General features: G+C 43.0%; 1 protein-coding gene across 6 annotated transcripts in view; it reads right to left on the reverse strand.

Annotated features, from left to right (window-relative positions):
* LOC110528215 (SPRY domain-containing protein 3) overlaps window positions 1-17410 on the reverse strand; it is a 61827-nt gene that overhangs the window by 29820 nt on the left and 14597 nt on the right. For all 6 annotated transcript variants that reach the window (XR_005052634.1, XR_005052635.1, XM_021610074.2 and 3 more), the window contains exons 4-6: window positions 13475-13599; window positions 2432-2567; window positions 1543-1731 (exon numbers count right to left, since the gene is read on the reverse strand). Coding sequence is in view for 4 of the 6 variants with exons in the window: in XM_021610074.2 (XP_021465749.2) it covers window positions 1543-1731; window positions 2432-2567; window positions 13475-13599 (450 nt within the window). In the remaining 2 variants the exon portion in view is untranslated. The remainder of the gene's footprint in view (window positions 1-1542; window positions 1732-2431; window positions 2568-13474; window positions 13600-17410) is intronic.

The following is a 17410-nucleotide window of genomic DNA, read 5'->3' on the forward strand; positions in this document are numbered from 1 at the left end:
CTCATTCCAAAATCCCGTTCTGTGAGCTCATGTGGCCTACCACTTCGCGTCTGAGCCGTTGTTGCTCCTAGTTGTTTCCACTTCACAATAACAGCACTTACAGTTGACCGGGGCAGCTCTACCATGGCAGAAATATGACAAACTGACTTGTTGGACGGTGCCACGTTGAAAGTCACTGAGCTCTTCAGTACGGGCCATTCTACTGACAATGTTTGTCTATGGAGATTGCATGGCTGTGTGCTCGATTTTATACCAGTCAGCAACGGGGGTGGCTGAAATAGCCTAATTCACTAATTTAAAGGGATGTCCACATAGTGTATGTAGTAATTGCTCCAATAGAAATCCCCGATCACGCTTGTAGGCGATGTGATGGCGACGTTGGCTAGCTAAGCTCATGCACAGAAACGCGTCACCGAGTCTAACGGTCGTCTCGCGCCGAACTGGGCATGTGCAGGTCGTCAAATCAAAGGCGCTCCTTCGATATAACGTTGTTTTTGATGAAAATGAAAACGTGTCAGTTTGTCACGATCAAGATGTTGGCGTAATAACATGTACAGCTACTTAAGACATTGGGGCGAATCTAGGTTGTGGCTGGTCTGCCAAATCTGCATCGCAAGCATTCCAGGAAGTCTCGCGATGTTGGGCCACTGGGTTTAGAAACCTAACTGCAAAACGTCTAGCCCTGCTGTTGCCAGGCAACCAAAATGAAAGGTTTATTTATTTATATTGTTTTATTTAACCTTTATTTAACTAGGGAAGTCAGTTAAGAACAAATTCCTTGTTCAGGGGCAGAACGACAGATTTTTACCTTGTCAGCTCGGGGATTCGATCTAACAACCTTCAGTTACTGGCCCAACACTCTAACCACTAGGCTACCTGCCTTCACAGGTTAACAACACTAAACACCATGAATCACTGATTAGTGATATCAATAAGAAAACTATTATGAAACAATGTGAATGATTAGGTCACACCTTGACAACCCATGACATTTTTCTTGGATCTGAAGTACATGGTAGGGGGTTCAGTCAACAAAGGAAGACTCCATGCTCTCATATCAAAATTCCTTCTGAAGCAGCAAGCATTCCAGGCCTCCCCTTCAGTTTTCCACCTTAAACAGACTTTGGTAATCTATAGGTGTGTAGAGATAATCCCAGGTGTAGCTAAAGTATGAAGGCTGTTTTCACAGAGCAAGAGTAACTGCTGCCTTCAGCAAGCATGCCATTGCCAAACACAGGCAGGTATCCACTCAGCAGTTACCAACAGACACCAACATTCAAACACACACAGACTGAAACACAGATACAAACATATAAAGACTATTTCCGATATCCACACTGGCATACTACTTGAATGAAGCAATATATTGGGCATGCATTCTAAGTGGTATGCTAGTATGGACATTGGAACTTAACCATACCCTCTCTCTTCATACAAAGGATGTTATTCATATTCATATTCTTCACTTGAAGAAGACTATGTGAATAACATTAATTATGTATGAAGTAGCCTAAAAGACAACAGGCAAAGCCAGGACCTTACTGAGCCAGTGAATCTGACGTCATGGAGACGCCCCCACTCGTCCTCGTGGCTGTCCACTATCATCAGTCCGTCTTCCTTCTCCATCCCCCACTCCACTTGCAGGTCCAGCTGCACCTCCTCCCCCAGGGAGTGCATCCCCACGGCCGGGTAGAGTGCCTCTGGAGACGCTGGGACCACCACCATGCCCACCTAAACGCAAACACAATGTTACTAATATGTCATATGGGTGACAGAGATTGAGTCTGGACCAGTCCAGGACCATTGACTAAGACCAGACCCTTGACCCTGACTACATGTACAGTATGTGGTCTCGAGAGTAAGACTACAAAATTGAGACTCCATCTCTGATATGTGGCGCAATCTGCATTCATTGTTACATATCAGAGATGGAGTCTCAATTTTGTAGTCTTACTCTCGAGAACACATACTGTACATGTAGTCAGGGTCAAGGGTCTGGTCTTAGTCTGGGTCTAGTACTCAATGGTCCTGGACTGGTCCAGACTCAATCTCTGTCACCCATATGACATATTAGTATACAACTATGCAGTTCTGTCAAAACATAGCCATGCAGTTCTGTCAAAACATAACCATGCAGTTCTGTCAAAACATAACCATGCAGTTCTGTCAAAACATAACCATGCAGTTCTGTCAAAACATAGCCATGCAGTTCTGTCAAAACATAACCATGCAGTTCTGTCAAAACATAACCATGCAGTTCTGTCAAAACATAACCATGCAGTTCTGTCAAAACATAACCATGCATATCCATTCATATCATAGAACATATGAATACCAGAGGGAGGTGCAGTAATCTTTTTCAAATGACAGCAAGAGCTTGGTTGTATGTAGTAGGCATACGTGTGTGAAAGAGACTAAAATCTTAGCTTACTTCTTTTCCATTTTTGGTGAAGAAGACCGTCGTTTGTCTGTCCTCGAATGCCTCTAGGTAGATCCCACAGCCAATACGATCGCCACAATTACACTTGGGACCAAACTGCTGTCCAATAGTGTTCCCATTGTACAGCCTGTGGATTGCCAGAGGTGAGAAGTGAGGGTGCTGGCTGAGCCACAGCTCGGGCAGCTATATACAGTCAGGTCCATAATTATTGGCACACTTGATACAAAATTAGCAAAACAGACTGTCTGAAATAAATAATACAAATACTGAGCTATGTTGCATGCGCCAGAAATATTGAAAATGATATTATTTTATACTAACACAATTGCTCAGAGAGAGATTTTGTTTAACAAGTAATAAAGAATTATTGGAAACCCTCTTTTCAGTACTCAAGCACCTTACACTTTGTATTTGTTAAGGATCCCCATTAGTTGCTGCCTTGGCAGTAGCTACTCTTCCTGCCATCCAGCAACATTAAGAAAGGTATATACAGTTTAAAATATTACATGACATTACATTTCATAACACTTTACCCAATACATTTAGTGTGTTCCCTTAGGCCACTACTCTACTATCACATATTTACAATACAACATCCATCTGTACGTGTTTGTAGAGTGCGCGTCTTATCATGTATATGTGCGTCTCTTCACAGTCCCCGGTGTTCCATAAGGTGTATTTTTATATCAGTTAGCTGATGGCTCTATGTAGTACTGTGCACCTCCTATAGTCTTATGTTGACTTGGGGATTCTGAAGAGACCTTTGGTGGCATGTCTTGTGTTGTATGCATGGGTATCCACGCTGTATTCTAGTAGTTTAAAAACAGACATTTCGATGCATTCAGCATGTCAACACTTCTTACAAAAACAAGTACTAATGAAGTCAATCTCCTATACTTTGAGCCATGAGAGACTTACATGCATATTATTAATGTTAGCTCCCCATTTACATTTAAGGGGCAGTTGTGCTGCTTTGTTCTGAGACAATTGTAATTTTCAGAGGTCCCTCTTTGTGGCACCTGACCACACAACTGGACAGTAGTCAAAAGTGGTTTGTCCTTTAAAATTTGCAACGTACTGCAGCACAGCTTGCATGGTGCCACATAATTCTATGGCACGTTATCCTCTGACACCGCCTGGTATAGAGGTCCTGGATGGCAGGAAGCAAGGCCACAGTGATGTACTGGGCCGATTGCACTACCCTCTGTAGTGCCTGGAAGTCGGAGGCTGAGCAGTTGCCATACCAGGCAGTGATGCAACTCTCGATGGTGCAGCTGTAAAACATTTTGAGGATCTGAGGACCCATGCCAAATCTTTTCAGTCTCCTGAGGGGGAATAGGTTTTGTCGTGCCCTCTTCACGACTGTCTTGGTGTGCTTGGACCATGTTAGTTTGTTGGTGATGTGGACACCAAGGAACTTGAAGCTCTCAACCTGCTCACTGCAGCCCCGTTGATGAGAATGGGGGTGTGCTCTGTCCTCTTTTTCCTGTAGTCCACAATCATCTTCTTTGCCTTCATCACATTGAGGGAGAGTTTGTTGTCCTGGCACCACATGGCCAGGTCTCTGACCTCCTCCCTATAGGCTGTCTCGTCGTTGTCGGTGATCAGGCTTACCACTGTTGTGTCATCGGCAAACTTAATGATGGTGTTGGCGTCGTGCCTGGCCGTGCAGTCATGAGTGAACTGAGCACACACCCATGAGGGGCCCCTGTGTTGAGGATCAGCGAGGCGGATGTGTAGTTACCTACCCTTACCACCTGGGGGTAGCCCGTCAGGAAGTCCAGGATCCAGTTGCAGAGGGAGGTGTTTAGTCCCAGGTTCTAGGGTTTCTGGGATAATAGGTGTTGATGTGAGCCATGACCAGCCTTTCAAAGTACTTCATGGCTACAGACATAAGTGCTACGGGTTGGTAGTCATTTAGGCAGGTTACCTTAGTGTTCTTGGGCACCGGCACTATGGTGGTCTGCTTAAAACATGTTGGTATTACAGACTCGGACAGGGAGAGGTTGAAAATGTCAGTTTAGACACTTGCGTAAAGGCACTTGGTCCCAGTGATGTACTGGGCAGTACTCACAACCCTCTGTAGCGCCTTACGGTCAGATGCCAAGCAGTTGCCAAACCAGGCGGTGATGCAACCGGCCAGGATGCTCTCGATTGTGCAGCTGTAGAATTTTGAGGATCTGGGGACCCATGGGTCTAGGATTTCTGTTTTTTTCCCCTCTGGTTTCACATGTGACATGCTGGTAGAAATTAGGTACAACGGATTTAAGTTTGTCTGCATTGAAGTCCCCGGCCACTAGGAGCGCAGCTTCTGGATAAGCATTTTCTTGTTTGCTTGTAAAGCTTGTTGAGTGTGGTCTTAGTGCCAGAATTGGTAGTAAATAAACAGCTACAAATAATATAGATGAGAACTCTCTTGGTAGATAGCAGAGTTGGTTAGGTGCATGTAAAACAGCAGCCATCCCCTCCGGCGCCATTATAGTGGAGTCATATGCATACATAGCCACACTGGCTTTACTCAAGGCCAGTGGCATGTCATTGGTAAAGATTACTTTTTTCAAAGGGCCGAGACAGCTGCCCTGGGGAATTCCTGATTCTACCTGGATTATGTTGGAGAGGCTTCCATTAAATAACACCCTCTGTGTTTTGTTAGACTGTTAACTCCTTATCCACAATATAGCAGGGGGTGTAAAGCCAGAACACATACGTTTTTCCCATCAGCAGACTATGTCAAAAGCTGCACTGAAGTCCAACAAAACAGCTCCCACAATCTTTTTATTATCAATTTCAATTTCTCTATGCATCAGTCATTTTTTTACCTTTATTTAACTAGGCAAGTCAGTTAAGAACAAATTCTTATTTTCAATGACGGCCTAGGAACAGTGGGTTAACTAGCTGTTCAGGGGCAGAACGACAGATTTGTACCTTGTCAGCTCGGGGATTTGAACTTGCAACCTTCCGGTTACTAGTCCAACGCTCTAACCACTAACTAGGCTACCCTGCCGCCCCAAGTCCTGTGCTTGTTGAATGTCCTTCCCTATTAGCGTGCTGAAAGTCTGTTGTCAATTTGTTTATTGTAAAATAACATTGTATCTGGTCAAATAAAACAAACTATTTTTTCCAAAAGGGTTGGTAACAGGCCGATTGGTTGGCTATTTGAGTTTCCTTCCAGGCCTGAGGACACACACTTCCTAGCAGGCTTAGATTGAAGAGATGGCACATAGGAGTGGCAATATCGTCTGCTATTATCCTCAGTCATTTTCCATCAAAGTTGTCAGACACCGGTGGCTTGTCATTGTTGATAGACAAAAAAAAGTAACTTCTTCCACACTCACTTTACGGAATTCAAAATGTACCTTTTTTTTGCCATTTACCTTTTTCATAGTGTAGTTTCTTCTTATTTTTATTCAGTTTAGTCTATTTGCAGTACGTTTGCTAATTGGTTATGTAGCCAGACTTATTTACCATTCCTTTTGCTTCATCCCTCTCAACAATACAATGTTTAATGACACGGAGGCCTTTTTCTAAAATGTTTTATGGAGATTGGAGAACACATTGGGAGGGATCTTAGATTCTGTATAAAGGAATGGTCTTTCTAGATCCTTGATATGCTTCGTCTGCGCTTATGGATTGCCCTTTTCAATTTAAACCACAGGTTTTCAATGGGGTTCAAGTCCGGAGACAGATGGCCATTGCAAAATGTTGATTTTGTGGTCAATTAACCATTTCTTTGTGGATTTTCATGTGTGCTTGGTGTTATTGCCTTGCTGGAAGATCCACGGCATTGGCACTTGGATTGGAACCGGTGCTATGGTCAGATGACATGAAAATAGAGCTCTTTGGCCAGACACACCAGTAGTGGGTTTGGTGTTGAAAAACAGAAGCATATGGAGAAAAGTACCTCATACCAACAGTACCTCATACCTCAAGTGGAAAATGGCGCCGACAGAGATGGTTGCCTTGTTTCGAGTCCTTAGGAAACTATGCAGTATTTAGTTTTTTTAATGTATTATTTCTTACATTGTTACACCAGGAAATCTTAAGTCTTATTACATACAGCCAGGAAGAACCATTGGATATAAGAGCGACGTCAATTTACCAACATTACGACCAGGAATACAACTTTCCCGAAGCGGGTCCTCTGTTTGGCCCACCACCCAGGACAATGGATCTAATCCCAGAAGCTGACCCAAAACAACGACGCAGCAGGAGGGGCAGACGGTGCGGCCTCCTGGTCAGGCTGCGTAGATGTGCACATCGCCCACTGCTCCCGAGTATACTACGCGCCACTGTCCAGTCTCTTGACAACAAGGTAGATGAAATTCGAGCAAGGGTTGCCTTCCAGAGAGACATCAGAGATTGTAACATTCTCTGTTTCATAGAAACATGTCTCTCTCGCGGGATATGTTGTTGGAATCCGTTCAGCCACCAGGCTTCTCCATAAACACCTCTGGGAAGAGGAAGGACGGGGGTGTATGCTTCATGATTAACGACTCATGGTGTAATCATAACAACATACAGGAACTCAAATCCTTCTGCTCACCCGTCCTAGAATTCCTTACAATCAAATTCCGGTCATAAGACAATTCTCGTCAGTTATCGTCATAGCCGTGAACATTCCCCCTCAAGCAGACACCATTACGGCCCTCAAAGAATTTCACTGGACTATGTGCAAACTGGAAATCATACATCCGGAGGCTGCATTTATTGGAGCTGGGGATTTTAACAAAGCAAATTTAAGAACAAGGCTACCTAAAATCTATCAGCATATTAATTGCAGTACTCGCGGGGGTAATACGCTCAATCACTGCTACTCTAACTTCCGCGATGCATACAAAGCCCTCCCCCGCACTCCCTTCGGCAAATCCCACCACAACGCCATCTTGCTCCTACCGTCTTATTAGGCAGAAACTCAAACAGGATGTACCAGTGACTAGAACCATTCAACGCTGGTGTGGCCAATCGGAATCCACGCTTCAGGATTGTTTTGATCATGCGTACTGGGATATGTTCCGGTCAGCCCCAACAGGTCCACATACGATGCAAACGCCATCACACTGCCCTATCACATCTGGACAATACCTATGTAAGAATGCTGTTCATTGACTACAGCTCAGCATTCAACACCATAGTGCCCTCCAAGCTCATCATCATTTGAAGGGCACCCCCCAAGTAGTGAATGTAGGAAACAACATCTCCACTTTGCTGACCCTCAACACTGGGGCCCCACAAGGGTGCGTGCTCAGCCCCCTCCTGTACTCCCTGTTCACCCACGACTGAGTGGCCATGCACGCCTCCAACTCAATCAGTTTGTAGACGACACAACAGTAGTTGATTACCAACAATGACGGGGCAGCCTACAGGGAGGAGGTGAAGGCACTCGGAGTGTGGTGTCAGGAAATCAACCTCTCACTCAACGTCAACAAAACAAAGGAGATGATCGTGGACTTCAGGAAACAGCAGAGGGAGAATCCCCCTATCCACATCGAGGGGACAGCAGTAGAGGTGAAAGGTTCCTTGGCGTAAACATCACACAAACTGAAAAGTCCACCCACACAGACAGTGTGGTGAAGGCGCAAAAACCCTGACAAACTTCTACAGATGCACAATCGAGAGCATCCTGTCGGGCTGTATCACCGCCTGGTACAGCAACTGCTCCGCCCATAACCGTAAGGCTCTCCAGAGGGTAGTGAGGTCTGCACAACGCATCACCGGGGGCAAACTACCTGCCCTCCAGGACACCTACACCACCCGATGTCACAGGAAGGCCAAAAAGATCATCAAGGACAACAACCACCCGAGCCACTGCCTGTTCACCCCGCTATCATCCAGAAGGCGAGGTCAGTACAGGTGCATCAAAGCAGGGACCAAGAGACTGAAAAACAGCTTCTATCTCAAGGCCATCAGACTGTTAAACAGCCATCACTAACATTGAGTGGCTGCTGTCAACATACGGACTCAACTCCAGCCACTTTAATAATGGAAAAATTGATGTAATAAATGTATCACTAGCCACTTTAAACAATGCCACTTCATATGTTTACATATCCTACATTACTCATCTCATATGTATATACTGTACTCTATACCATCTACTGCATCTTACCTATTCCGTTCAATACCATCACTCATTCATATATATATTTTTTTAATGTACATATTCTTATACATTCATTTACACTTGTGTGTATAAGGTAGTTGTTGTGAAATTGTTAGGTTAGATTACTCGTTGGATATTACTGCATTGTCGGAACTAGAAGCACAAGCATTTCGCAACACTCGCATTAACATCTGCTAACCATGTGTACGCGACAAATCAAATTTGATGATTTGATTTGGGCCATTGAGGGTTCTCTTCCCCCTCGCTTCTATCCTAAAAAATATCCACTACCAAAGGAATCATAGCTGTAATCCAGATCTGCATCAAGAGAAGATGCACTCGAGTGAGGAGGTGGGGTAGCCTGTCGTTGGTTGTCTCTGACGCCACTGCTCGTTTGTCTACGGCCTTGCCGGGGATTCCCTCCCCAGCTACACCTCGTTCTGTTTATAGTCATTGGAGTGTCGATCGAACTCCTTTATCTTCCTCGCTCTGATGTCCTACTCCAGGTCAGTCTTGAATTTCAGAAGTGTGCTTTCCATACTTGTGAGTTTCTCTGGGTCAGTTATTGAGGCGTGCAGTTGTAATCTCACCGCTTGTATCTTCTCACATATTCCATCCATGAATAATGAGAACCATGAACACAAATGAGCATTTGTTTGTTATTTAGCACACACCGGTCACAAAGTCTCATTGTCTCTGCAGATTGTGGGTGCCTTCTGGAATCTAAGGCCTCATGGAATCAGTTTCTTGCCCAAATAGTCATTCAAAGTGACAGAGTGGATGGAGATGCAGATGAATCCCTCTGTCATATAGGTGTTTCAGTCTCTTTTGTAGTGAATCCGTTGTTTTAACTGGATCAACATGATTGTCAAACAAAGTGTCATAATGTGGGCATAATCTTCCATTGTGAATTCAAATGTCTTATGGAGGTTAAAATCCTCTTCATTTCGATTTGTCATCTCAGATTGACACACAAATGGAGGTGCGTAATGGAGTCTTGCAGCTTGGAGTGTGAAAAGGAAATACCATCTACAGAAAAGTTTGTGGTCATACGCACTTCGTAAAAAACTTCAGTGCTGGGCTAATACAGAATACTTGTAAAGAACAGAACCGGCAACTGTAAAAACAAAAAAAAAGATTACATTGGAAACAGTTGGAATACCCGCCGATATGACCATTACGCGCAGTGGCGGTAGATAAAATGACAGTGACGTATTTCAAAAACGACTTGTGTACCTCTAATAATTTGATATCAATGAGATGGGCACATGTAGTAGCTACAGAATAACTAATATATATATATATATATATATATATATATATATATATATATATATATATATATATCACACACACACACAGATTTTCTATTGGGTTCAGGTCTGGAGACTGGCTAGGCCACTCCAGGACCTTGAGATGCTTCTTACGGAGCCACTCCTTAGTTGCCCTGGCTGTGTGTTTCGGGTCGTTGTCATGCTGGAAGACCCAGCCACGACCCATCTTCAATGCTCTTACTAAGGGAAGGAGGTTGTTGGCCAAGATCTCGCAATACATGGCCCCATCCATCCTCCCCTCAATACGGTGCAGTCGTCCTGTCCCCTTTGCAGAAAAGCATCCCATAAGAATGATGTTTCCACCTCCATGCTTCACGGTTGGGATGATATTCTTGGGGTTATACTCATCCTTCTTCTTCTTCCTCCAAACACGGCAAGTGGAGTTTAAACCAAAAAGCTCTATTTTTGTCTCATCAGACCACATGACCTTCTCCCATTCATCCTCTGGATTATCCAGATGGTCATTGGCAAACTTCAGACGGGCCTGGACATGCGCTGGCTTGAGCAGGGGGACCTTGCGTGCGCTGCAGGATTTTAACCCATGACGGCGTAGTGTGTTACTAATGGTTTCCTTTGAGACTGTGGTCCCAGGGATTTGAACTTGCAACCTTTTGGTTACTAGTCCAACACTCTAAACACTAGGCTACTTATTCCACAACTAAGTCAAATGTCAGATCTGACTTCCCCTTTCCCTCCTGAGTAACCAGTAAACATTTGCCTGCTTCAACTTTCTTTGTCACGTCCTCCGCATTCATTTAGCTGTCGACATTACTGTGTTTGGAATTTGTTATAACCAATTTATTGAGGTGATTATTAGGGATGCACGATATATCGGTGAAGATATCGGAATCTGACGATATTAGCTAAAAATGCCAACATCGCCAATGGCCCAATGTCTAGTTTAACGCCAATGTGCAAAACCGATGTCAAAGCTGACGTGCATACCTATATGACGTGCATACTAACATGACGTAATGACACCACGTAAAATGTAAAATGTCTCAGCGAGACAACTCAAAAAGGTGAAATCCAATAATGCCAAGATAATAGAATTCATTGCCCCTTCTCTGTCGTGTGTGATGTTGGCTTTCAATGAATGGTCGAGCACCAGTACACACTAAGTTACTAAGTGCGCTATTTTTCAGATGTTTCCCTACCGGAGTTACACAGTATAGCGTCACTGCTATTAGCTTCACGACTGACATTTGGACCAGCGATATCAGCCCCATGAGCATGCTGAGTCTGACAGCACAGTGGGTCGTCGGGGATATTGTACTGAGGAAGTCGTATTTCATGGTTGTCATACCGCTGCTGCCATTTCAATGGCATTTGAGAATATGTTCAAAACTTGGAAACATAAAACACACTAGCTAGCTCCATTCAAACAACTGACTTGAGAAATAAGCTCTGTTATGGCATTGAAACGCTTGCTCAACAAAACTGGCGACACAGGCTGTGAACAAGCAATTCGGTGGAATTCTCTCTTTACTGTGTCAACACCATGCTCGATGTTCCAGTTGAAGTCGGAAGTTTACATACAACTTAGCCAAATATATTTAAACTCAGTTTTTCACAATTCCTGACATTTAATCCAATTAACAATTCCCTGTTTTAGGTCAGTTAGGATTACCACTTTATTTTAAGAATGTGAAATGTCAGAATAATAGTAGAGAGAATTATTTATTTCAGCTTTTATTTCTTTCATCACATTCCCAGTGGGTCAGAAGTTTACATACACTCAATTAGTATTTGGTAGCATTGCCTTTAAATTGTTTAACTTGGGTCAAACGTTTTGGGTAGCCTTCCACAAGCTTCCCACAATAAGTTGGGTGAAGTTTGGCCCATTCCTCCTGACAGAGCTGGTGTAACTGAGTCAGGTTTGTAGGCCTCCTTACTCACACATGCTTTTTCAGTTCTGCCCACAAATTTTCTATAGGATTGAGGTTAGGGGTTTGTGATGGCCACTCCAATACCTTGACTTTGTTGTCCTTAAGCCATTTTGCCACAACTTTGGAAGTATGCTTGGGGTCATTGTCCATTCGGAAGACCCATTTGCGACCAAGCTTGAACTTGACTGATGTCTTGAGATGTTTCTTCAATATAGCCGCATCATTTTCCTCCCTCATGTTTGCTCTATTTTGTGAAGTGCACCAGTCCCTCCTGCAGCAAAGCACCCCCACAACATGATGCTGCCACCCTCGTGCTTCACGGTTGGGATGCTGTTCTTCGGCCTGCAAGCTCCCCCCTTTGTCCTCCAAACATAACAATGGTCATTATGGCCAAACAGTTCTATTTTTGTTTCATCAGGCCAGAGGACATTTCTCAAAAAAGTATGATCTTTGTCCCCATGTGCAGTTGCAAACTGTAGTCTGGCTTTTTTATGGCGGTTTTGGAGCAGTGGCTTCTTCCTTGCTGAGCGGCCTTTCAGGTTATGTCGATGTAGGACTCGTTTTACTGTGGATATAGATACTTTTGTATCTGCTGAGGAAGAGGCCACGGACAGATAGAGGAGAAACTTCACTGCTTGACATGTGTGATGAAATCCTGGTAGAGAATGAAACGACTGAACAAATGAACAATGAAACAGCACAGCAAGTAAGTGAATGAAATAGGTTTTGATTATGTTTTACTGGTAATGGAGTATACGTAAATGGCAACAAAATAACTTTTTGGTGAGTGTGTGTGTGTGTGTGTAACCTTAATTTAACTAGGAAAGTCAATTAAGAACCAATTCTTATTTACAATGACTATACACTCTTAACACTAGGCTACCAGAGTGGTTGGGTTCAATGCGGAAGACACATTTCAGTTGTACAACTGACTATGTATCCCCCTTTCCCCATATGGAAAAATTATTTTAAACATGTAGACCAAGCGATTGGTCGAAAGAACAATACAACTCTAGGTCGACCAAGATTTTTTTTAGTCAGGGACAGCCATAAAAGCAACATTTTGCAATGGCCATCTTGGTCTCCAAACCCCACTGAAAACCTGTGGATTGAATTGAAGAGGGCAGTCAATAAGAGCAGACGAATGATATCAAGGACCTGAAAAGATCATAAAACATTTTGGAAAAAGGCTCAGTGTCGTTATCCTTGCAAGGGGAGGGTGCTTGAGTATTGAAACCAGGTGTGCTCATAATTTGGACCCCTATCTTTAAAAAAAAGGAGAATTGTATTTCTTGTTATACAAAAGGTCTTTCTTTGAGCAATTGTATTATAAAATAATTGACCCATTTTTTTGGAGCATACAATATAGCGCTGTATTTGCATTATTTATTTTATTCAGTATTTCAAGGGTACCAATAATTATAGACCTGATTGTTAAGTCTTGCATGCTTCACAACACAAGGCCAAGTAGTGATCTCAACGTTGGTCAAATGTTCATAAAGTGGTGATGTGGAACGTTCAAAACAAATCTCTTATTCTTTAATGTTGAGGAACATTGGGCCTATTTCTATATTCCCTTTTAGACGATGTCATTGAAATTATCCCAAACTGATGCTGCAATGTTGAGGTATATTCAAAACTTTGTTTGAAAGAGGAGATTTTAGAATGTGGAGAAACATATTTTTAAGCTAAGAAGGGGCCCGACACATACTTGCCATCATCAGCGTGGTAGGCCACTGAGTGCGGGAGCCAGCCAGGCTGATGGTCCAGCTTGTAGTACTGAGGCACCAGGCCAACAGCAATCATCCCCCTCACCCCTGTGTCAATGATGGTCACCTGGAGGAGTATATGGAGAAGAATCCAGATGCAGCAGAGTATTTGTAAAATTATTCTTCTCAATTGTTGACAAACATGCACCTGTTAATAAACTTACCGTGAGCCCCCTGGATCAACGATTATATATACAATTATATTACTAAAACAAGATCATTGACAAACTATGGTAAAAGACTTGAGCATCTTAAATGACTTCATGGGCAGAAAACCCAATTCATCTTCATCATACATTGACTTGATGGGTCATTTATAACAAAACCTTTTGACTTAGCCAAATCATTTAAAATACTATTTCAGCTTTAAAGTGAACAAACTGAGAAAATTTAACAGTGAACCATTATATTTGTGTTTTGAAGATCTAATAAGGAAAGAGAAGTATTGCCGTTTTGAATTCTGTCAAGTTTTTGTGTAAGAGTTGGAAAAACAGTTGTTATCCATCAATAATGATAAGCCGCCAGGTATTTAAAACTTATATCGGGAACTATTGAGGATGGAAGCAGACTGTATTACCACACCTATTTGCCATGTCTGTTACTTGTGCTCACTCTCCGGCCTCTAGGTCACCAGGCTGCTCGTTATGGCGCACACCTGTCACCATCGTTACGTGCACCTGCGCGTCAGACTCAGACTCACCATTTGGTTCCTTCCCCTGGCGTCATTGTTTCTGTGTCATGTCTGTGCGTTGTTTGTGTTTCTTGTTTTGTTCATTTGTTTAATAAATTATGCACTCCCTGAACTTGCTTCCCGGCCCCCAGCGCACACATTACAATGTCTTTAACCAAAGCCTAAAGGAGTTTGTGTGTCCACAGGCATGGAAGGAAGCTAAAGTAGTTCCACTACCTAAAAATAGTAAAGAACTATTTACTAGCTCTTACAGCCAGCCAATCAGTTTTCCTTTTTTTGTAAACTGATGGGGAGAATTGCGATTGAACAAATTATGGTTGACCCAATTTAGCCGAATGGTCGATTGTTTGGCCGATAGGCTGTTGGTCGACCAAGATCTCTTTAGTCGAGCAATAGTAAAAACATATATACAGTTGAAGTCGGAAGTTTACTTACACCTTAGCCAAATACATTTAAACTCAGTTTTTCACAGCAAAGCACCCCTACAACATGATGCTGCCATCCCCATGCTTCACAGTTGGGATGGTGTTCTTCGGCTTGCAAGCATCCCCCTTTTTCCTCCAGATTTTGAAATTATGCTTTACAGCGAAAGCAATCCAAGCGTTCGTGTGAGTTTATCGATCGCATGACAAAACATTAAGTACACTTAGCATCAGGTAGCTTGGTCACGAATATCAGAAAAGCAATCAAATTAATTGTTTACCTTTGATGATCTTCGGATGTTTTCACTCACGAGACTCCCAGTTACACAACAAATGTTCCTTTTGTTCCATAAAGATTATTTTTATATCCAAAATACCTCCATTTGTTTGGCACATTATGTTCAGAAATCCACAGGAAAGAGCGGTCACGATAACGCAGACAAATTCCAAATAATATCCGTAATGTCCACAGAAACATGTTTTTATAATCAATCCTCAGGTTGTTTTTAAAATATATAATCGATAATATCAACCGCAAATGTCTTTCACAGTAGGAGAGGGAAAAGCATTACCTATCCAAACTCTGTTGCGTGAGCAAAACTCATGTGATCACTTGACGCAATGTTATCGTTCTGGCTCATTTTTTTTTTGTTTTAAGCCTGAAAATATGTCTGAAGACTGTTGACACCTTGAGGAAGCGTTATGAAGAGGAATCTGGTTGATATCCCTTTAAATGGAGCAATGGGAGGCTATGGAACATTGAGTTTTCAAAATAGAAGCCACTTCCTGGTTTGATTTTTCTCAGGGTTTCGCCTGCAATATCAGTTCTGTTATACTCACAGACAATATTTTGACAGTTTTGGAAACTTTAGAGTGTTTTCTATCCTAATCTGTCATATATGCATATTCTAGTATCTGGTCCTGAGAAATATGGCGTTTACTTTGGGAATGTTATTTTTCCAAACATAAAAATAGTGCCCCCTAGCTTCAAGAAGTTAAAACATGTTGGTATTACAGACTCGGACAGGGAGAGGTTGAAAATGTCAGTGAAGACACTTGCTAGTTGGTCAGCGCTTGCTCGCAGTACATGTCCTGGTAATCCATCTGGCCCTGCGGCCTTGTGAATGTTGACCTGTCTAAAGGTCTTACTCACATCAGCTGTAGAGTGTGTGATCACGCAGTCTTCTAGAACAGCTGGTGCTCTCATCCATGTTTCAGTGTTATTTTCCTCGAAGCGAGCATAGAAGTTTAGGTCGTCCAGAAGGCTCGTGTCACTGGGCAGCTCTCGGCTGTGCTTCCCTTTGTAGTCTGTAATGGTTTGCAGGCCCTGCCACATCCGATGAGCGTCAGAGCCGGTGTAGTACGATTCAATCCTAGTCCTGTATTGACGCTTTGCCTGTTTGATGGTATGTTGGAGGGCATAGCGGCGTTTCTTATAAGCTTCTGGGTTAGAGTCTCGCTCCTTGAATGCAGCAGCTCTAGCCTTTAGCTCAGTGTGGATGCTGCCTGTAATCCATGGCTTCTGGTTGGGGTATGTACGTATGGTCACTGTGGGGACGACGTCGTCGATGCACTTATTGATGAAGCCAATGACAGATGTGGTGTACTCCTCAATGCCATCGAGGAATCCCGGAACATATTCCAGTCTGTGCTAGCAAAACAGTCATGTATTTTATTTATTTAACCTTTATTTATCTAGGCAAGTCAGTTAATAACAAATTCTTATTTACAATAACGGCCTACCAAAAGCTAAAAGGCCTCCTGTGGGGACGGGGGCCTGTAGCCTAGCATCTGCTTCATCTGACCACTTTTTTATTGATCTAGGTCACTGGTGTTTCCTGCTTACATTTTTGCTTGTAAACATGAATCAGGAGAATGGAATTATGGTCAGATTTGCCAAATGGAGGGCGAGGGAGAGCTTTGTATGCATCTCTGTGTGTGGAGTATAGGTGTTCCAGAGTTTTTTTCCCCCTCTGGTTGCACATTTAACATGCTGATAGAAATTTGGTAAAACCGATTTAAGTTTCCCTGCATTTAAGTCCCTGGCTACTAGGAGCGCCGCCTCTGGGTGAGCGTTTTCCTGTTTGTTTATGGCGGAATACAGCTCATTCAATGCTATCTTAGTGCCAGCCTCTGACTGTGGTGGTATATAAACAACTACAAAGAATATAGATGAAAACTCTCTAGGTAGATAGTGTGGTCTACAGCTTATCTACCTCAGGCCCCCCCTCGTCTTACCAGACGCTGTTCTATCCTGCCGGTACGTCATATAACCAGCCAGCTGTATGTTGATATTGTCGTCGTTCAGCCACGACTCCGTGAAGCATAAGATGTTACCGTTGTTAATGTCCTGTTGGTAGTTTAATCTTCCCAATAACTTGTCCATTTTATTGTCCAAAGATTGCATGTTTGCTAGCAGAATTGAGGAGAGTGGGGGTTTATTCGATCGCCTCCAACTCCTCAAAAGGTCTCCGTACTCTCTTTCTCCACCTCCTCTTCACGCAGATCACTGGGGTCGGGGCCTGTTCCCGAGGGAGCCGTATATCCTTAGGCTCGTCAGAGTCGTGAAAGAAGAAAAAGGATTCTGCTAGTCCATGGTGAGTAATCGCAGTCTTGATGTCTAGAAGTTATTTTCGGTCATAAGACACGGTAGAGGCAACATTATGTACAAAAATAGTTTAAAAAATAAGTTACGAACATCACAGAAACAAACAAAAATTTGCTATTCAAAATATTACAAGGTTCTCAGAGTTGTCGAATAAAGG

The sequence above is a fragment of the Oncorhynchus mykiss genome, chromosome 7 (genome assembly GCF_013265735.2).
Source record: "Oncorhynchus mykiss isolate Arlee chromosome 7, USDA_OmykA_1.1, whole genome shotgun sequence".
NCBI lineage: Eukaryota > Metazoa > Chordata > Actinopteri > Salmoniformes > Salmonidae > Oncorhynchus > Oncorhynchus mykiss.